The following is a 23,278-nucleotide window of genomic DNA, read 5'->3' as shown; positions in this document are numbered from 1 at the left end:
AAAAATAGAAGAATGCTTATATTTTACAATGGTACACAAAGCTGTTTCATTATCGCTAAGCCACATTGAGGAAAGGTTGAATGTGAATTTTGTGCTAGTTCCAGCTTTGGGGAAACATATGCTTTGGTGCAATGCATACATTATGCAAGGCTTTGTTTTCCACTTTAACCTGTGTTTATCTCTCTGCTGTTGGATTTCATTAAGAAACAGCAAGGATTTTTAATTCCCATGCAAATGAACAGAAGCGCTAGCAGGGCAGAGAGTGGTGGTGAAGCAAAGGAGACCAGCATTCTCAGAGACTAGGAGGACAGCAATAGCAAAGGGAAAGCATACAGAATGGCATTATGGTGTAGCTGCAGTTGAAAGGGTCAAAAGGGTATAATGGGAGAAGAAAGGGGTAGGACTTTCTCTCATTCACAGTAACATTGCTAACCTCACTTCTGCCAATTACTGTCAGGTGTCATAGAGCAGTGGTCCCCAACCTTGGGCTTCCAGATGTTCTTGGACTTCAACTCCCAGAAATCCTGGGCAGCAGAGGTGGTGGGGAGTTTCTGGGAGTTGTAGTCCAAGAACATCTGGAGGCCCAAGGTTGGGGACCACTGTCATAGAGGAATAATTTACGCAGGGTGAAAAAAAAAGTACAATCTGTAGAGCATGGAAAAAAAGCGTCACTCTTGGCCACTTTCTCTGCATTTCTTTCCCAAGCAACTGGCAGGAAGACCACCTGCTGTGAAGCAACGTGCAGCCAGCATGGAGCTATTTAGTTTAGTTTAGTTTAGTTTGTTTCTGTGAGGTTAAATGGTGACTTGAAGGAGATTTATGACAAGGCCCTTTCTCTCATTTTTCCTGTGAAATAAATATAGGAAGTAGCGCATGTTTGGAATGTCTTTAGTGTCTTGAGTGTGATATAGTTTGGAATCGGCACACTCCTCTGTTCAGACATTTGCCTTGCAATGGTTTTGGGGATGAAATTTCATGGCCACCACCATGCCACTTATTTAGGGATAGCCATGCCCCGAAAATAACCCCCTTCCAATAACTACCTCACCTGCACTTTGCCTAGAAGCTATGTCTGATGGTGTGTTTGCTCAGCTTCCTCATTGTGCAACTCTACCACTTTAAAATTTTTGCCATTGGGAACAAGAAAATCTTTTTCCAAGAGAGTGGAAAAATATTAAGCCCCAGGGTGCTTAGCGCCATGCATTCCTTGGGCAGGTTTCTTTAGTCTGAAACTCTTATGGAAGGTTTCTTTAATTTAAACTGAAAATCCCATGAATCTAATTTAAAAAACAAATCAATACTAGTTTCTTTCCCCACCCCTTCTGTTTAAATGTGTCACATAAATACAGATGGACTTTTCTGGGTGGAATTGGGAAACTAATATCAGCATTCCACTGATCCTGCCTAAGACATTGTGCTGCCTGTGGGAACAGCTACTGACATCTCCTTCCCCATGGTACTCAAAGCCAACTGAATTTTGATGCATGAGCCATGAAAAATAAATAAATCTACAATCACTGCTCTCAGCTTGAGATGGTTGCCCACTTTGCCTTGTGATAGGGCCAGCCTTGATTATGAACAATTTTTGAAATGGAGCGGTTATGCTATGGTAGCAACATGTTGGGGCAGTTATTACCTGACCTGTTTAAAATGCTCTGTTTGCTTACTAATCTGTGAAAAGTAATATTGCCTCTTCTGTCCCGTTCCCCCCCTCCCAGTTTGCTAGCCCCATAAGAGAAAACAGTGAGAGTCTTTATATGGAAAATATTTCTACAGTGGAGATGTTGCTGCAGATAACCATGGAGGCCCCCTCTAGCTTTGGCACTCTTATGACACTAAATTTGAGGACAGCCATGGTATGGGATCACGGGAGGGGGAGGATTGAAACCCAGAAACAAAAGTTGTAAATAGAAGAGCAACATGTAAAATAAATAACACAATACATTTCAAATCAGTACAAACTAGTTGGCACCCATAACTATTATTGAAAAGTTTCCCCACAACCATAAGCAAAACTCTCTCGTCTTTGAAGTTAAACACAATCTGTTCTTCAGAGCATGCTAAATAATTTACAAGAGAAGCAGTGCTTTGTGTACTATAGAGTTCTTCTGAGTGATATTGAGAAAGCTATTACATATCGTTTAAATCCATTACACATGCCATCCTGAAAACAGAGCCTTATAAGTAGAGTTCATCAGCTGTCCTATTATGGGAAGCCAACTTGTTTCGAGGGAAGCGTGTGTTATTGCTTCTGCGCAGGTCCTGGAATGTGAACTATCTCGGGGCCTCAACAGAACCCTGGCATCAGTTACTTTGTCAGCTCAGTAGACTTTGGAACCATGTACTGTATTTCTCCTTACAGGATCCACATCAGAGAAACAGCTGATCGGATACTGACATTCACAAGGGAATATTAAGAAGTGGATTTTCATTTAAAATGTCGGTGGCTTGTTGAGTAGCAGTCTTCATTCTGTAACAGCCAGTGTAACTCTGTTTACACTGATAGCTTTTTAAGATGGTATTGGAATAGTGATATTGGATCTCAGCATTTTGGAAAACTTGCATTCTTGGGTGTTTGCCTTGGACTTTTATGCGTTCATGCTGTGGTATGAGGAAGAGGAAGGATGTAAGTACTAGCAGTCTGAAATACTTCATCATTGTACTGTACTTCACTGTGATGTATTTCTACTGGGATCATTGGTAAACCCTTTCACAGTATGTGTTGTTGAATATTTCCTTCCCTTAATGTAAAGATAGAGTAGCAGAAAGCAAGAACTAGTGACTGTGCTTAATTCTTACCAGTTATATTTAAATAGCAACAAACCGCTGTTATGGCATTTCTAATCCAGTATTTAGAAAAGGTTCTAGAAAGGGAAGGATGAAAAGTGGTTTGGGTAAAAATAGATATTTCATTATTGTTTTAATAGCCTGGCAAGAGTTCAAAGGACTAATCAGCTGCTTTGAACTATAATGGCATATGCTGTTTTGCTACGCTGATTGATTTACACAGAATGGAATCTTGCTCATTATTTGTAACGAAGCAGTGGAACTGTCACCATGTCTCCCCACCTTCTAAATAAAGGGCACCTGGCATTTGAGGTATCTTTGCTGTTCATCTAACTGTATTGTAGCGGGATGTTGTGCTTTTCTTTGGATTTTTTTTTTTTAAAGAGACACAAAGTGCTAATCAAGAAAAGACTGATAGTTCTGTTTTAAAGATTGTGGAATGAGAACAATGTTGCTTCCATGCATAGACTCACTATATCTTCCATATTCAGATAGGGAAATCATTGTAAATTATAGTGATAAGATGGCATCTTTTACCTCCTATCTTTTTTTTCTTTCTTTTCTATTTTTTTTTTTGGGGGGGAGAGGGGAGACAAAACAAATCCATAAAACAAATCCATAAAACTCATGAACTATGAAGTCATGTTTGACATGTCTGCCATTTATATTGCTTGGCCTTATGCTTGGCCGGGGGTGGGGGGGGGGGAGACTTAGGCTAGCTGGCAAAATATTAGGAGGTTTAAAAGTTTTGGGGAGGAACAGAATGTGTTTGGACTTTTATTGGTGAATTACAGGTGAAGACATTTCCATTAAAATTGCTAACATTTTTTCCTTAAATGGACTCATCTTGATTTGTTCTCTGTATCTCTTTCTCATATGGTGCATCTCATTCGATAGTTGTACTGATGCCATGCATTTTATATGCAACAGAAACAGGACATCATAGACTACCTTGCATTGTCCATGCAAATAAGATGGATTAGTCTCCAACTGCCATTCTGTCTTGCATGCCTTTGCAGCAGCCTCCACCTGTCACATTTATTTATTTATTTATTTATTTATTTATTTATTTATTTATTTATTTATTTATTTATTGAATTTGTACCCCGCCCATTTAGTCAACTGACTACTCTGGGCAGCTAACAACATATAAAATAAACAATTTAAAATATAGAACAAGTAATACATTAATAGACAAGAACTCAAGATGAAAGAACAAAATAAATCAATTTCTTTCAGACCACACACAGAACTTTGTACACCTTTGTATATACAAAGCTCTAGCTTTAATCACTTGTGACTTACCTGCTTCTGAGCAACATTGCCTAGATAGGAGAATTTAATCATTCCCCTGTTCATTTTAACTTTCCGTATATCAGGAATGACATGTCTGGAGAGGAGAAGGGTTCTGACTGTATGCAGGTTCTCCAAACAATAACTTCTCCTCTTCCAACATGCTACAGTACTTCCTTAGGGTAAAAGCAACATATGAACAGTATTATTCTTAACCATTCTATTTATCTCCCAAAGCAATTTGGAAAATAAGATTTCATTTTTGAAAGAATATTAAGTGAAAATTACTATAGGCTCTCCCTACCCCTTCAGTCTCCTTTGTTATCTATATGACAATATAGACAATTCAAGTCTAATTTAATAGTGGCAACAAGAAATGTAGATTACTCATTTTATATGGAAAAAGCAAATTCTGCGATATGAGTCGAGGGTAAACAGAGGCAAGGAGATAATTGATGCTCATAGTTATTTACGTTATCGTGGAAACTTTGACACAGAAGGAGTCCAGATTGCCATTACTTTCTAACCTAAGAAAGATTCCACCACAGAAACTCCAACCTAACCACCATTTCCCTTGTGGTGTAGGATTTAGTAGCTGCTGCAACAGGGAAAGCCCCTGTAGCAGAGTAATGTCTTCCACTAGAAGTGATAGGGTAGAGGAAGATAGAAGGATCTGATCTACTGTTCTTAAGAAAGACTAGCAACTCTGTAGGATTTTATGTATGAGCTTTTCTGGTTCTGCCTAGATTGCCAGTGACTGACTCTGGAACCTTCCGAATAGAATGCATATGTTTAGCCACTAAACTGCAGCTCTGCCCCATAGAACTAAGCTGAGTTGCAGCTGCATATAAATCTCACTCTGGGACTATCTCTTGCTACGACAGCTTTTCAGACTGTCTGTGCTAAACACTTTGCCATGTTGAATGTCTTGCTTTGCTCAGACACATACTGGTGACAGTATACAGTACTGCTATTCTTTTAGTGACCACACCCGGTGATTTTTGTGACTGTTAAATCACACTGGGAATACAATGAGGGAAAGCAAAACAAAGATACTGTCAGGCAGAGCAGATACTGTATGTCACAGTGCCCCTTTCTAGAAACAGCCATTCAGTATGCGTGGAACCATTACCACCCCATCTGTGTCTGAAGAGACAACTATGGCCAATGGTACTGATCAAACAGAATCAATAGTGTGGCTTTTCCCCATCCCTGTTCCAACAAAAGTACTACGGAATAACAACGGTTGCATTACCGCCAAACAAGACCAAAACCTTGACTGAAACAGAGTCACAAAACTAGTCTCATTTGTTCCAGCGCAAGCATCTTGACCAAGATTCAGTTTAGTGAAAGTGTCAGTGAAAGTATATTTTAATATTTAACATGGATTGCCTTGTAAGTCAAATGTTGTATCCTGCCCCAATTCTTCACTCAGCATGGTGAGTGAACTTTCCCAGACTGACCAAACTAAAAGCCAACTTTCTGTTGTTCCAGTTCTAGGAAGTTTGTCAATCATTTACAGTATTTCAAAAGACCCTTAGTGTGTCTCTTCTCTTTTGTCATCTCTCAGCCTGCCTTGGTTGTGTTTTCTTATGCTTTTTGTCACAAATCTGAAAACTTTGTTTTAATCTTGTAGTTTCACATTAATCTTTGTTTTATGGAACATCTCTTAGTGCAATTCAGTGGAGAAAACAATACGTATATGCAATTTTAAAAATAAAGCAAAACAAAGCAAAGTGTGCTTGCTTATATACTGCCCCATAGCGCTTACATCACTCTTTGGGAGGTTTACAATTAAATTCTGCAGGCTACACAGTAACACAGTCATCCGTCCGTTCCCCCCCCCCCCCCCGTGAACTGGGTACTTATTTTATTGACCTCGGAAGGATGGAAGGCTGAGTCTACCTGGAACCGGCTCCCTCAAGCTGTTGGCATTGAACTCAGGTTGTTACGAGCAGAGTCTTTGACTGCAGTTTAACCACTGCACCACAAGGCTGGAGGACCCATTTCTTATTTAATCCAAAGATTTATTAATCTGCATGTTTTCACTTGCTGAAAAATATGTATATCATACTTTTTGGTTGTGATTTCCTAGCCAGATCTAGGACATAGCGAACATGTGAAAAAAGATCTAAACTCAGTAAAATATCCTAGTCCTGGCCATACAGCTATTGGTTAAGGTTTCTAGGAGATTTAGTGCAAGAACAACTGGGGACCCAAGGTTGGGAAATACTGTTCTAGCAGGTAGACTCTTTTGCCACAAGATATCGTTCATGTTCTGCAAACATCCCGAGGCGTGGGGGGATGGAAGGGTGGAAAGTAAGGCAATGCTCAGCGGCTGTTTTGCATGTAATTTCAAATTGATATGGGAAAGCTGCAATCCTATAATCACTTTTTGTTGCTGTTTAGTTGTTAAGTTGTGTCCAACTCTTCGTGACCCCATGGACCAGAGCATGCCAGGCCCTCCTGTCTTCCACTGCCTCCCGGAGTAGGGTCGAATTCATGATGGTAGCTTCAATGACACTGTCCATCCATCTCGTTCTCTGTCATCCCCTTCTCCTCTTGCCTTCACACTTTCCCAACATCAGGGGCTTTTCCAGGGAGTCTTCTCTTCTCATGAGATGGCCAAAGTATTGGAGCCTCAGCTTTAGGATCTGTCTTTCCAGTGAGCGCTCAGGGTTGATTTCCTTCATAATGAATAGGTTTGATCTCCTTGCAGTCCAGGGGACTCTCAAGAGTCTCCTCCAGCACCACAGTTCAAAAGCATCAATTATTCAGTGGTGAGCCTTCTTTATGGTCCAGCTCTCACTTCCATACATCGCTACTGGAAAAACCATAGCTTCGACTATACAGACCTTTGTCGGCAGGGTGATGTCTCACTTCCCTAAGAGTAAATCTCACTGAACTTAATAAGACTTATTTTAAGTGGATACTGATAGAATTGTGATGTTCTTTGTTGTGTACAGAAAAAAAAAAAAGCTTGCAGTGAGCAATCTTTTACAGGACTCCTATAGCTTTTCATTTAGGGTGCCAAAAGAAAATTAAGCATAGCTCAAATCGGCTTTTTCAATATATTTTTGTTTATTGTTTATATTCTAAAATGAACTTTAACTATTGGGTAATATCAGTTAGTGGATGCAGCACTGCTATTACAGATGCAGAGCAATTTGAAGGTAAGCCAAAGCGCAATGAGAAGGAATAATGACCTTGGTTTATTTTTTTTCTCAGTACATTCAGGCTTTGTTTGGTTTCTGAACAAGGCAACAGTTTACTCTCCCAGAAAGCATTGCCATAGTCCTTGGAGGCTTCCCATTCTTATCAAAGCAGGTAGTTCATATTGTAGTATGGGAAAGGTCGGGAGCTGCAGTTGTGAAGGTCGGGAGCTGCAGTGGGGTGGGGTAGAGAAAGAGAAAGAGAGAGAGAAAGATTTCCTTATTGAACTCAAGCAAGTATAAGCTTTTCGTGAGAACATTTATGCGCAGAGGCCTATTAACCTGTTGACCTGCCCAGTATACTACTAATGATAAACATAAGCCTTCTAGAATACTGCAGTTTTTTTAAGTTCCCCACCACTGCCTTTTGTTTGATGTTGCTCTTTCTAATGCATGTTATTTAATTAAACATAAGAATGCCTTTGGAAGAAATCTGCCCTTTTAAAAAAGTTATAGAAACGTTTATGCAGGAAAGCCTTGCGGTTAAAACAGACTGCAGTAACTACATGACAATTATTTCAGAGCATATGAGCATAGTGGTTTCAGCTAAAAGTTATTATTTTCTACTATGTTTGTCTAGTTGCAGAATTCCTTTGTGCAGCCTTGTAGAGCTCAACCTTTTTGCAGGACTAGAGTCACTGTTGTTAGGGCACCCAGACCTCTTAATAAGCCAATATATACTCCTTTCCTTTCCGGCCAAGGAAACATGAGAATATATTTAAAGGAAAGAAATAAAAAGAAAAGTACATAACCTTGAGAAATGCTTCACCAAGCTCTAAACAAAAACATTGTGGCTACTTAAAGAGAAACCACTATACAGTATTTTAACACAAGCTTTTGTGGACAGTCCACATCCTCAAACTTGTTCAAGAAATCTCATGTTAAAATATAGCATTTACTTTTTAATGTGGCTTTTACACAAAAAGTGAGTAATAATCCTGTTTATTTAAAAGTAGGTACACAGGCTACTGTGCAACTTCCAGGTATATATGAGCTTTCAGCCATAAATTCTACAGGAAGAAAAACTTTTATGTTCCTTGAGAATTTTCTCATCTACACCACTAGTGAGTTGTTGACATTTCTATTGTATGATTTTACAACTTAAAGACATTTCTCGATCAGCAGAGAAGGGTGGTTTGTCACAGTCCTGCACTTATTTCAAGGTCTTTGCACATTTACAAGTGGGGGTTTGCCCAGGCAGAGCCAACCAGAACTTTACCCAAGCAAATGGGATTCAGTTCTTCATCAAGCCATATGCAGGGTGATACAAGCATATGCTCAGTTGTGTTCTGACTGTCTTCTCAGCAGTATCTCAGGGAATATTATACAACAGGTTTCGAACTTGATGGTCATGAAGTGTTTTCAGGGGGGCGGGTTCACCATCGTTATTTATAGTTGCAATTATTTTTATATTTATTATACTAAACTTGGTACACACAATGCTGTTTATTTTAACCCTTTTGACCCACAGATAGATCATTTTAATTTGAACCAGAATTGCAGGCAACCTAGAGTTCTTAATTGTTTCTGTACCTCTGAATGGGATTTCCTTTTATGCATATGCATTACACCTACCCCCTCCAAAAGGGCTGTGCTCATTCATTTCTCTCTCCTCCTCCGTATCCACCTGTGGAAGACTGAAATCAGCCTTTCAGACCTGAGCGTTAGCCTGGCTCAAAGAGGTCTGAATGAGGTGCTTGCTGGGAATGCTAACATCCAAGATGGTGGCAGGATTGAAAAGCTGTCACCAGTGCACCAGTCGGGCCTGTCACTCCTCCTGTGTCTTTCACTCTCCCTCTTTACTGAGGGGGATTTTTTTTTGGGAGGGGGAAGGAAACATGGAGGGAAGGGCCATTTCTACACCCAAAAAGTAAAACTCAAAATATATTGACATTTTTTCCTTCTCAAATTGTATCTGGTAAAGGCAGATTTTATCTGGTAGAGCCCTCCACATATGTATTATTACACTGCTCTATAGCTTTTCTGAGGTTAACCTTATCAGTTCCTCTTTCTTTCTCTCTCTCTTAACTAAACAGTTTTTTAAATTATTTGTAAGTTTATTATGATACTTTTCTTTGTTTATCTGGAATTTGTTTTCTTCTTTTGTTCTAGTCATTCATGGTACAGTCCATGATAATGTGTTGGGGGGGGGAATCACACAATGTGAGATAGGCCATAAATGCTTAATATCCCCCACAGAAAGGCATAAAATGGACTTCTGCTCATACTGTTTGAAATTCTTTAGGTGATCATGCTGCAGTGATTTGTTTGAAATCCAACATCTCCAAGACAGCATACAATGCAGCAGTTACCACCATTTTTTAACCTACAAAACTAAAAGATGTACTTGCTCAGGTTTGGCATTTCTGCCTCTAGAATTGTGACTTTATTTTGGGAACTGTTATTCCTCCCCTACGGGTGTCAACTTCAGGTCTGAGAATGTAATAAGATCCATGTTCTTGGGTCTTCATTTTTAGCCATTATATCAATATCCTTTGGAAGCATTCCCCAATCAGGTTTGTAAACATCCATGGTCCATACCTCTTCTATCATCACTTTCAAAATGTTCCTTTCCAAGCATCAGTTTCAAAATGCTTTCATGTTTACAGTTCAAAGATTAGCTCCTATCTGAGTAGCTTCTCCACATGTACCAGAATCCAGCTACTTGTATCCTGCAGTGTCTTCTCCTTCGCACTGTTACTTTCCATGTGATGGTTAGAGTAGTGCTCTCCTTTCAACATGTATGGGCTCTACATGCTTTCGTAACAACTGGTTAGGACTTGAATTTAAATTACAAATTTATTGAGTAACTATGATGCCGTGGCATAAATACTGTAGCTCAACCTCCTCCTGTTCCACCATAAAAATATCAACAGAGTCCCCTGCAGATCTATATGCTGCATCAGAAGAGGAAAGGAGATAGATGTCTGGCTGCAAGATCCTTTTCAAATTTCCCCTGCCTGGAACAGACAGGAAAAGAAGCTCCAAGAGAGCAACCAATGAAAATGGTAGGATGTGATATGGCAATGCTGACATATCTAAACAATGAGCTTTGGGAAGAGATTGGGGCTCTGAGAAGACACAATGGCTGAAATCTGGTAAAAAATCATAAGTAGTGTAGGCCTATTGAATCAATGGAATGTATGTACAGTATGTGTTGACTCACCAAATCCCCACAATTCAATGGGCGTACATATAACTGTATATATAATATCACTTCTTGGCCTTTTGGCTAAGATCAAATATGTTGTATATATAATAAATGAGACTCCAGGCACTTCCTTGACAAAATAAAATTGGAATTCTTATACTTTGTCCCAAAAATAATGTTTAAGTTGCACATCTTTTAAAATATGTTAAGTTTCATGTATGTTCTAGCCCTGACTAAAAATGAAATCTCAAAATTTATTTCTGGGTGATGATATTGAATAAAATTCTGATGCTGTTAGTGATCTGATATACCAAGCAGTTGAGATGGGGAATGGGATTCCAAGAAAAATTCCCAGAAAATTATTTTTGAAGAACATATGTAATGAATGGTCTGTGAAAAAACTCTATAAGGTACATTTAAGGATATTTATAAGTTTCTCTGCCCACCTCTTGCATTTTGATTATATTGTCCATTTATGAAGGCATTGTGGGCGTTTCCATAGTGGGGCCTATGGAGATGAAGTATGCAGTTTTTGATAGTTAATCATCTACCGAAATGTACCCAAAGGCTACAGAGGTATACAGTACATTCAAATTGCTATAGGCCCTTTTCACACGTGTTTGCTTTATAAATAACCGAGGCACTTTCAAAAACTTGTAAATTAAACTCAAAAGACAAACATTCCTCTTTTGTAGCTAATTTCAATCTAGCAAGGAAACTGTCAGCATTAGTTTGGTTGAAAACTGATCAAATCATGTGACACTGGTAGCATGACAGTTTAAATGACCTAGTAAACTCATTTGTTCTCTGTTTCAGATTCTATGAATAACCATGCATTGGGATTTAAACAGGATTTGTCATTTTTAGCCTGGCCATTTCTCTCTCCTTCTTCAGTTAACTGAAAATGTGACAGAAAGGATCTTATAAAAATATTAGACCTCATACACATAAACTCATTAGTTGAGATGTAATTTGAGAGGTGATATCTAAAATAACTTGCCAATTTCTGTAATGATCTGATTGAAACAGGATATTTATAGGTAAAAAACTGTTGATGAGTTCTCTTGTTGAATCCCTTAATCTTAGAAGAAATGGTGATGCATATTTATTTTATCTAACCCCTTTTGTCGCAGTGCCATTCTAATATAAGACTATTTGAAAGGGCTTTGTTGTTAAAACACATACTGGTTCAGGTGATATGAACTGCTGATTTCTGATTTTTGAGAAATAACATGGGAATGTGTGTCTTTTCTAACACAGATCTGGTGTCTAAGTCCAATTTCCAAGTGACTGAGCATCAGCTTGTATGTGTAATGTTTAACTAGGACATGCTCAGTGAGTCAGGTACATGGCTGCAAAGCCTGAAGTTGGGTGTTTGTTTGTTTGTTTGTTTGTTTGTTTGTTTATTTATTTATTTATTTATTTATTTATTTATTTATTTAATTTATATCCCGCCCATTTAGACCGAAGTCTACTCTGGGCAGCTAACAACAATATTAAAATAAAATAAAACAATAATATTAATACACTAAGTTAGGTATCGACAGGAGGGAAGGCCTGCCTAAAGAGCCAGGTCTTGAGTTGGCTCTTAAAAACGCCCAGCGAGGGAGCCAGACAAATTTCTGGGGCGAGATTGTTCCAGAGTCAAGGGGCCACTGCTGAGAAGGCCCACTTTCTTGTTTTTTCTCTTTGGGTCTCTCTCGGCGTTAGGCCCCTCAGCCACCCCTCCTGGCTAGAGCGAGTGATATGGGTAGATCTAGGTGGGAGAAGGCATTCCGCCAGATATTGAAGTCCTAAACCATTTAGGGCTTTATATGTCATCATTATTACTTCGAAATCAATGTGGAAATGAACAGGTAGCCAATGCAAGGCCGCCAAAGTGGGGAGATATATTGATGTTTTCTCACTCCAGAAGTCTGGCTGCCACATTCTGCATCATTTGAAGGTTCTGCATTGATCTCATGCAGCCCCACATAGAGCGCATTACAGTAGTTTAATCTCGAGACTACAAGTGCATTGACTAGAGTGGTGAGGGCCCCAATATCAAGACAGGGATGCAGCTGGGTGATCTTCCAAAGATGGAAGTAGGTGGTGCAGACCACTGACGCTACCTGGGTTTCCATGGTAAGTGCCGAGTCCAGATGCACACCCAAGCTGCAAACCTCAGTCTTCGTGGTGAGAGTCAGCCCCCAAAAAGAGAGGGAGTTTTGGGGGACAGAACGGCATCCGCTGTTGTAGGGGGGAAAAGGAGATGTAGAGCTGGGTGTCATCAGCGTACTGATGACCTGACCCAGCGGCCTCATGTAGATATTAAATAGCATTGGGAAGATAATCGAGCCCTGCAGAACCCCACAATTGAAATTCCACGGCGCCGATACACTGTCCCCAAGCTGTACTCTCTGGGGATGGTCCTCCAGGAAGGATCAGAACCAGGCTAATGCCAAACCACCGATTCCCAGCTCAAAGAGCCTCCCCAGGAGGATACTGTGCTCGACGGTATCGAAGGTGGCTGAGATATCGAGAAGGACCAACAGAGACATTTTGCCCTTATCGGCCTCCCTCAGCAGGTCATCAAACAGGGCAACCAATGCCATTTCCGTACGGTGGTGGGGCCTGAAGCCCGACTGGAATGTATCCATGGAGTTCAATTCCATACTGCATAGCTGACAACAGTCAGCCTTTGTGGCTATAGACAGAAAGGTGCTGTTCCAGGGCCTCCCCAGAAGAAGGTAATGGCAAACCACTTCTGAATACTCTTTACCTAGAAAACCCTGAAAAGGCTAAGCATAACTGGGTTGACAATGTGCACGCAGACACATGATGTTAAACCCAAATGACTGTAATCCTCTTGCAAAACTTTATGGTGTGCAAATAATGTGACATTTAATTTAAATTAATTGAAAGGTATTTAATTTAATTTAATTGAAAGCTTCCTATTTTCCCTCTTTCAGGCTTCTGACTGTGCAGAGTTCTCTTTTACCCTGGGGAAGTTTTGGATGCACCAGTAATGGGTGGTGGTGGTGGGAGAGCCTTTCACGGCCAAAAACTGTTACTGGATTTCTGGTAGTGGAATGGGTGCCATTGGTGGTGATCCAGCGTGGTGTTTGATTATTAAAGGTTCCCCCCTTTCTTGAGGGTCCCAAATACTTTCCCAGGACAAAAGGGGGTTGTAGGGAGCTTCCAAACATGAAAAGTGGGGGTAGAAAAGTGGGGATAATTTCAGTGAATATAAATTAAATATCTTGATCACTGGATGTTGTCATCCGGTTTATGTTCTGTACATTATGCTAAGAGGATTCTGGCCAGTGTATGCTATCCTGAAAAGTACATTGATATATCAGATAAAATGTATGAATCACTTGCTGTTTCTGGATCTACTTACATTAGTTTTTTTGTTCATGCATCTACTGTAGACCTGAAAGAAATATTACACTCCAAATGGATGTCTGAATGTAGACTTCATATGTAGGAGAACTGCACATTTTTGCTTCCTCATCTTCGGTAGGGGAGCATATTTCTCCAGGAGTCAAAGTACTGTACATGATCACATTTTGTCATGCTATACAACCTTGTTTTAAGTATGCCCTGTTCAGACAATATTAGATCTCTGTTTCTTTGGCAGAGGTGAGCTCTGGCCTAACAGTATGCAAGATACTGTATGAGACATTGATTATTTTCTATGTGCTAAAACCTTGGCCTCTTTCCTGGGAAAAGCTAAAGTTTACATAGTGAACCTTCTAAAATACATTATCAAAGACCACATGCAAATATGTTTAACCAGATGAGCATCTGAAAGTAAAAAAAAAAATTGGAATGCTTCAATCAATTTCTTTTTTTAAAGTATGTTTTAATAGCAAAACTGGAGAGGATCAATAGAGAAATCTGTTTCATGTTGAAAGATTATGTAGTCTAAATGGTAACCGGCATTTCTTAGGAAGCATTAGTAAATTGATTTTTCAGAAATCTTATTCTGAATGGCGCTCATAATGAAATTGTATAAAAAAAAATGCATGCGCCAAACAAAATTTGAAATGTGTGTCAACTGATAAAAATGATTGGTTTTCTGTGTATTTCCATTCTCCCATTTTTATTAAGGATCTTCATACATTTTTACTTGTCATTTTTACTTGTTCTGAAAATGTGAAAGGAGCTTTGATTTTAATAGCATTTATTTATTTATTTATTGGTGACTTGTAGAATGACATCCAGTGCTGTGTGAATAATGTTGGCTCATGCAAGAAGACCTCCTCCAGTTGTTCTCTATAGCCTCTTTTCTGTAACTCTACAGCTATAATCTAGCATCCATAGCAGACTTTGAGGCCATGTGTGGGAATGATAAATTGACCTTCTTTGCTGTTCCACTGACAAAAGTATGAGAGATACAGTTCATAATGTTTTAGGTACATAGCTAAGATATTCTGAAACATATAAAGCCTGAATGTGACAAGCATGTTTTTAAAAATATTACTTATTATAGATCTAGATTTGGCTAAATCTTCCTGTTAAGTGTACATTTGTGGTTCCAGCTCCTGCTTTACTGCAGCATGGTATATAAATTGGTATGTTTCTTCTAAATAAGTGTCTAAAAGGCATAAGTGAAAATGGGAGTAAAGAAAGTGGAAGCGAAACTGGGACAATAGTGCTAACTGTGTCAAAGAGAGGCAACTGGAAAATTATTATTCCGAGACAAACCTGCTGGCTTTGGCCCAGAAGTACTCTTCAGTTCTTTGTCACATAGATCAGAATCCAGGTGGTGTTCATGTATGGTTTGAAAAATTGCTGTGGCTAATTGCAGCTAATTGATCAGGTGCTGAGTTACATTTTGGTTGTAAAATTGAATGCCAAGCACTTGACCCTAGATGTCATTCAGTACCCCATTAGCTAGCCACAATTAGTCATAGCAAGGTATTCAAACCTTGTGTGAGAATTAATAAGATAGTTGGATGTACATGAACTTGGGCATAGATTTGCAAATTTATAACTGATCAGATTTGGTTCAACAGAGGGAAGTACAAGGCATATAGCAATTTATACAAATTGGTGGAAGAGAGAAGGTAGATGGTTTATGTATTTATCAACTCGAATGCACTTTAGTAGGTAGCAAGAAAATGTTAACATAACAAAGCTGATTGCAAGTGAATATATTTTTAAAATGACCAATGGTGCAAAGGTAATGCTGTAGCATTTCTTTAATAAAATAGAATTTAATAGACTTCATTAAAATAAAAGGTGACAAATAGTAGTATATTATTTGTGATTATGAGTAGCACATTGTAACATGATGCAATGGGATAATGCATTGCATTTTATGATCTAACTATATAAAACAGAATAATGGTTGCATGCAAATCTGGTATTGTAAGGTAATAATGATAAAACACTTTTTTAATTATAAGGAAGCAAGTTAGAATATATTCTGGTGTTTTTTTCCCCAAGTAGTGAGAAAGACAATTGTTTAATAATTTGCTAATTTAATGTTCAGCAAGAGCTGAAATATTCCATGAGCACACCAAAATGAAACTACAAGATGAAAAGAAATAACATGAGAAGGCATTTCTTTTTGATTAGGCATTGGGAAAGTCTAGATAGAAATCAATGATGCTGAGAAGAGCTACAAAAAATCCTCATCTTCATAGGTGCCTGGTTACTGCTGTAATCACTCCTTGAGATGTCTACTACACAGCAGGCTGTAATAGCCATTGGATAGGTCTAAAGAATAATATTTGTTCTTTATTGTGGCATTGCATATATGCCTATAGTTCCTGTGTTAAAAGTTATATAGCACTACATTGTAGCAGTAATACAGTGGGCTCAAGTAATTCATATTTTCACAAGTAGTTGCCTTCACCCTGATGTTGGACATGCACTTGTTCCTTGCACCAAGTCAGCCCTTTCAGTTGTATGAAAATATTATTTATGTACCCTATAAATTCTGTAGAACTGGAAAGAGAGGGAGAGAGAAGGAGGCGTACCATACTGTTTCTCTCCCCCCTCCCCCAGGGGCACAACACCTGGACAATTCTGTAGTGGTTGAGAATATATGCATACATTTCCCATCACACATATTGTAAATGTGTGGAGGCAAAAGGGAAGTTCACTCACTGCTGTCTTATGGGCACTGCACATTTACAGTTGGTACATTCAGTCAAGAACCTACGGACAGTCAGTGTTTCTGATCATCTAGAAAAGCTGGTTATTCTGCTGCCCTTTCATACAGATACTGACTGTGCAAATGTTAGGGTTGTGGCCAGTAAGTGCCATCCTGCCCACTCTACACATTCAGTATATATTCATGTGGTGGTGGTGAATGTCCATATACACTGGTCCTAAACTTTATCCCATGTGTACCTTTCAGCAACCCTTAAAATACAGAGCTGTTACAGCCCTTGTGTTATATATGAAAAGCTGAAGCTAAGAGAAAGCATGTTACATCATAGGTTCCCACTGTTCATGACTGAGTTGCAAAGGTAGCACCAGCAGGAATATGTATTTATTGGGTGTACAAAATAGGCATAATAGAAAATTGTCCTGCATATTGTATTTGTTTGTTGGCAGGGGAGTTACTTTCCTTCCATCTTCCTCAACTGCTGAGCTGAAAATTGTTAGGAGTAACAAGAAATGTCCCACAGCAATAAACCTAAATTCATATGAACAGCTATAGTCCCTTCTTCAGGGAATGTCCACTTGCCTCCACATTTAAAGATGTGAGGTGGAACACTCCCTCTCTGGTTACGCTGGAATTAGGTTTAAATGCTGAGAAAGAAATAGGGGCCTGCGTTGTAACAGGTGTCACCCTATCTGTGAATCAGACTAATTAAAATTACAAATAAATGAAGACAGTTATGTTCCCTTTTCTTTTTGCTATTCATGAAGTGGGTTGTGTACTGAAAAGCAGGAGCTAGAAGCATTTTAATTACAATTTTTCCCAAGGGATTGGAAGGAAAGGAAAGGAAAGGAAAGGAAAAGGAGTGATGGTAGAGAAATATTTATAACTTCACAAATTAAAACTATTGAGGGGGGAATGCAATTTTAGCTTTATTTTATTAATATAGTTAACATACCAAACTGGCAAAAAAATTGTTTCATAATGATACTAGGTATGACCAAAGCTATAAAAATTTTATATAATGAGGAAGTAGTACTACATTTATATTTAATGTAAAAATAATGCAATAACATTTAACATTAAATGCACTTTGAATGAGCTTTAATTTTTTTTCCTCTTGGCTGAATATCAGTTTCAATTTTAAGATTATAATTCCATGGATTAGTGAAATGGATGTCCTATATGTCAATGATCTTGGTCAATGGTTCCCAACCTTGGGTAACCCAAGTGTTCTTGGACTTGAACTCTCAGAAACCTCAGCTAGCACAGCTGGTGGTGAGGACTTCTGAGAAGTGCAATCCAAGAACACCTGGGTTACCCAGCGTTGTGAATCACTGATCTATGTGACGAAATGGAAAAGGGGAGAGAGTTGGAGCAAACTCTTAAACTAGGAGAAATCCCTTTATCCTACTGCTGGATGCTGAGATTTTGCCAAACCCTCTGAAACTGATTTTGCCAAACCCTCTAAAATTGAGAAATGCTAAGAAGATGAACCATGCCTTCTCAGCTGTGGCTCCCAGTTTATGGAATGGAATCCTGGTGGAAGTTTGTCAAGCCTCCTTTCTTCCATCCTTTAAGACAGTGCTTAAGAAAGTTTCAGGAAGCTTTTAAGGGCATCCTCCCATAAGTTATTTGTACAGGTTTTCCCATAGTCTGTCATCACTTGTTTATTTAATTATTTTATTTGTGTTCTTGAATAGTTTTTTTTATTGATTTGTGCTTTGTGTTCTTGAATAGTTTTTTTTATTGATTTGTGCATATTTTGTGCATATGGTGAAGACTAAGGGCTGTACATATTTTCTGTATGGTGCTAATCGATATTGACACTAGGATATCACAACTCTTCTAGTGGGGTATCGTATGATGAGATAATAGGGTTGTGCATGTGTGTGAGGTCTGAAAAAATCCCAGATTACTAAACAAATTGGCCTGACTCCAACCATTATGGGTATGTTCCAGACAGAAGTGGAATGGCCTGATTCAGTTCCAAACAGATTAAATTTGCAAATTCATTTGTTTCCACGGCACAAAACAAATTGGATTGGGTGCAAATTGCTTTCACCTTTTTCTTCTGTTGTTATTTAAAAAAAAACTTCAAAGAGGTCCAGTACACACTTTTGAAACCAGCTGTTGGAAATTGGGCATCAGGTCCATCATGCCTCCAAATTTCATTAACAACAGAGGAAAAACAAAAATGTTGTAGCCATTTTCACCTTCCAATGCAAGTCAGTGGGAGGCATACAAACCAATTTAGAGCTGAAGTACAAGTGGAATTCAGATTGATGGCCAATGTAAAGGTCTATGCTCTCTCTTGTTACGTTTTCTTAGCCTCAAACAGGACAAAGATTAGGCAGCCTTTAAATAGAATATAGACATATTGCATCCCTCCAGATATTGTTAGGTTGTCATTCCCACCAGCCCTAATCAGTGTAGCCAAAGGACAGAAATACCGGGAGGGCTACAATTCACCCTCTCCTTCTTTTAAAAGAAGATGTTTTCAACTAAAGGGCAGCCCTATGTAAAGTCAGTTATATAGGCATCCTGGACTCATCTGTTGCCTTAGAGTTCTTCAGATTTTATTTTTTCCTTGCACGGGTATCTACAGATGGAGAAAAATAGTTTAAATATACAACATCTTTGGTGTGTGTGTGTGTGGGAAAGCAGCTGTATTTTTATGCTCAAGTTGCAACTAGTTAGTGTGCATGTAGCCAGTGTACACCCAACAAAATTGACACATGCATGACCTTCATTTATGATACATGTTGAAATCTTATTCAGTCAGTTACACCGCATAAAGCTGATGACATAATCCACTGTAGCAATTTTTTGGAAATTAAAAAAAATCTGATTTTCCCCCTGAAAGTCTCAAGTCTCCAGAGAGGAGAAGCCACTGGAGGATGTGGGCTGGAGGGGCATCTTGTATTTTTGGAAATCATTGTCATTGCAATGACTTTACCATATCTGTACTTTGAATGGGGTGAGCACTATTTGCTGTTCCAGTTTAGGCAGAAAAATGTCTGCCTAAGTTGGGACAGCAGAAAAATGGAAACGTCAGTAAAAATAGGCTGGCCCTGATATACTTTGAGTATCTCAAAACAAAATCCTGCCATCTAATTGCCTTTTCCATGTATACCACTTTTTTTTTAAGTAACGTTGCTCCAATATAGCCAGATTAGTTTCCCTCTACTCCATTTCATGCTGAAGGAACGTAGTGGTACTGTATTTGCAAACAAGGATGAAACAATCCTACATTGGTCTGAAATATACGGTCAATTAAAATAGCATGAAAAGGTGTAAAAGAAAACTGCTAGAATTAAAAAATGAAGATCATTCTGATAGAATAATAGCAGTTCATTCAAGCCATAAGACTGACATTTTCTACAGTCCACTACCAAACTGGGAATAATCCTTATGGGCTAGATTATTTTAATAGCTGCTCTTCCACAATCTGTTTTGACCATCTGACTATAAAAGGCAATTTCTCAAGAGTTTCTAAAGGTACAGTTAATTGATCTGCATTTCAGTAATAAAACCTTTTTGATAGCTTTCCCCTCTTTTACCAATAATATTGTGCATTTAAAAAAAAAACACCTTATAACATTAAATTGTAAGTGTTAATTTAATCTGTGCTATTAGTGCTTTGAATGAATACATAGGAGCTGTAAGGATTGCGATTCCCAATATCTAATGATACAGAAAAGAGCAACCAAAATATCCAAAGACCGAAATAACTTCCTTATGAAGAAATGCTCATTTTCTGGGGCTTTCGTTTAGAAATACGGTTATGGTAGAGGTGCATACAATTATACATGGTATAAAGAAAATGGACAAGAAGAATTAAAAAAAATCTTTCTTGTGATACTAGAACATGGGTTCATCCACTGCAGCTAAATGGTAAGAAAAACAAAGAAGAATGTACTTTTCTACATAGCTCATAGGTAATAGGAATGTTCTTATAATAAGGTATGGTGATCAGCATCTTATTAGGTGGTGAAATGAATTAAGAGAGGGAAGTCTATATTGGCTCCTAGTCATCCTAGCTAAATATTGCTTCCAGGACCAAAGGTAGAGCACCTCTAAATAGTAGTGACTATGCAACAAGAGTAAATGAAAGGCTGCCACACTCAAGTCCTTCTTGTGCCCCTCTTCCCATAGATACCTGGTGAAAATAAGAAAATAATTCTGGACTATATTGAACTTTTATCTGACACAGCAGGTCTTAAATGCAGATATTTTTTTCCATATAAGAAGCATGGAAGAGTTTCTTTCTTTCTCTCCTTTTTCCTCTCTGTGCATGCTAGAATCTGGATAGATGAATCCTGAGATTATATTCAAGCAGATGAAAGTTGCAAAATACAAAACAGAATATTCTCAGGATGATTGATGCACCCTTCAGGAGCTGATGGCACAAGTGCTCTGCTCTGTACTTTTCCCCTTCTACTTTCCATTAATGCACATACAGTAGTGATTAATCACCCTCAGGAAAGGGTTGGGTTGGTATGAGTGCATCTGTTGGTCTGTGGAGCTCATGACCACCTCCAACAGCCTGGAGCTCTGTGTGGCCACCTGTTCTCAAAGGAAGCTGACCTCAAAGGCAAAACTGATGAAGCTCATTCATGAGGCTCTCTCTGTTTTTCCTCTGAGTTATACCCTTTTCCAGTGTCCAGGAATGGGACTGACCAAAAGAATAGAAGTCTCTAAATTATTTATATCAAGAATCTCTCCCTCCACCCTCTCTCTGGAGATCTGTATCAGTACTCTCAAAGACTACTGTGGAAAAAGTTTATGTTCTAGTGAAAGCCGGCCTGCAGGGAAGGACAAATGGCATGCTTTCTGTGCCACATAATAGAAGATGACTAGACTATAATGTGAGGGTTTTTTATCAGCATTGGCAATAAGACAGCATCCCTCACACACACCTGAGGATAATATGCAAATTTAGCAGAGAGAAGATAGCTGTTTTCAACAGTACCACTCTACCCTCAAGGGAGCTTATCAGCAGGCTGGTTAACAGAGACTCAAGAGGAACAGCTGGGATTTGCCACATTTGCTGGAAGAGGCCAATGTTTCATTGTGCCCACGGATTGGGCCAGTCCTGATTATAGTCAACCCTCCTTATCCCATTTCTCATATAGGGACAATGGAGAACTTCCTTTGATTCATTTTTAATTTTAAAAAAATTATAACTCACACAATTTTTCACAGATTTAATGGAATCTTGAGATGTTAGTGTGGAAGAAAGTGAAAATTGTCATATTTGCCCATGTAGGCAAAGAGCTCTTAGTGGTTAGAGCTCTTTGCCTACATGGGCAAATATGACAATTCCTTGAGCTTGAATCTCTGTGTATTCACCTTTCCTTGTAATGTTAAATTAAGGTTGTCACATCATATTCCCATGTTTTCTGTTGAACTCCAAGAGTTCCTGTGGTTGAGAGTTCTATTTGATTAGTTTTTGATAAAAGCTTCCCCAGATTCACACTTTTCATCATAAATGTGACAGGAACAAGTTGAGGTGAAGTATTTTTGAATATAGAGGACAATGAAACTGATCAGCATGCCCATCTGAAGTCCTCACCAGAGTACTTATTGATTAACAGAATCGGAATGCTCATGATATGAAGTTCCATTGTTTGATGCTTTCTACATCCCAATCCCAAAGAAGGGAAGTTCCAAAGAATGCTCCAACTACCGTACAATTGCACTAATTTCACACGCTAGCAAGGTTATGCTAAAAATCCTCCGGTAGACTTCAGCAGTATGTGGACCGAAAACTCCCAGAAGTACAAGCTGGATTTCGAAGGGGCAGAGGAACTAGAGACCAAATTTCTAACATACTCTGGATTATGGAGAAAGCCAGAGAGTTCCAGAAAAACATCTACTTCTGCTTCAATTGACTACACAAAAGCCCTTGACTGTGTCGACCACAGCAAACTATGGCAAGTTCTTAAAGAAATGGAAGTGCCTGACCACCTTATCTGTCTCCTAAGAAATCTATATGTGGGACAGGAAGCAACAGTTAGAACTGGATATGGAACAACTGATTGGTTCAAAATTGGGAAAGGAGTACGACAAAGCTGTATATTGTCCCCCTGCTTATTTAACTTATATGCACAATACATCATGCGAAAGGCTGGACTGGATGAATCCCAAGCTGAAGTTAAGATTGCCGGAAAACATATCAACAGCCTCAGATATGCAGATGATATCACTCTGATGGCAGAAGATGATGAGAAATTAAAGAACCTCTTAATGAGGGTGAAAGAGGAGAGCGCAAAAAATGGTCTGAAGCTCAACATCAAAAAAACTAAGATCATGGCCACTGGTCCCATCACCTCCTGGCAAATAGAGGGGGAAGATATGAAGGCAATGACAGAGTTTACCTTCTTGGGCTCCATGATCACTGCAGATGGAGACAGCAGCCCTGAAATTAAAAGACACCTGGTTCTTGGGAGGAAAGTGATGACAAACCTAGACAGCATCTTAAAAAGCAGAGACATCACCTTGCTAACAAAGGTCCGCATAGTCAAAGCTATGGTTTTTCCTGTAGCAATGTATGGAAATAAGAGCTGGACCATAAAGAAGGTTGACCACCGAAGAATTGATGCTTTTGAATTGTGGTGCTGGAGGAGACTCTTGAGAGTCCCCTGGACTGCAAAGAGAACAAACCTATCCATTTTGAAGGAAATCAACCCTGAGTGCTCACTGGAAGATAGATCCTGAAGCTGAGGC

The 23,278-nt window shown here is 38.9% G+C and overlaps 1 protein-coding gene across 10 annotated transcripts in view; it reads left to right on the top strand.

Moving 5' to 3' along the window:
• Positions 1-23,278, top strand: part of DMD (dystrophin) — a 1,295,019-nt gene that overhangs the window by 171,779 nt on the left and 1,099,962 nt on the right. Inside the window, exon 1 of one of the 10 annotated variants that reach the window (XM_078390478.1) lies at positions 2,194-2,626. The exons of 8 other annotated variants lie outside the window; for them this stretch is intronic. In XM_078390478.1, coding sequence (XP_078246604.1) covers positions 2,599-2,626 — 28 coding nt within the window. In that variant the 5' untranslated portion in view covers positions 2,194-2,598. Of the gene's footprint in view, positions 1-2,193; positions 2,627-23,278 lie in introns of those variants that run through there. One more of the 10 variants, XM_072994253.2, reaches the window with a different exon arrangement.

The sequence above is a fragment of the Pogona vitticeps genome, chromosome 3 (assembly GCF_051106095.1).
Source record: "Pogona vitticeps strain Pit_001003342236 chromosome 3, PviZW2.1, whole genome shotgun sequence".
In the NCBI taxonomy this organism is placed as follows: domain Eukaryota; kingdom Metazoa; phylum Chordata; class Lepidosauria; order Squamata; family Agamidae; genus Pogona; species Pogona vitticeps.
The sequence above is the reverse complement of the archived record's forward strand: the minus strand, read 5'-3'. Positions and strand labels throughout refer to the sequence as shown.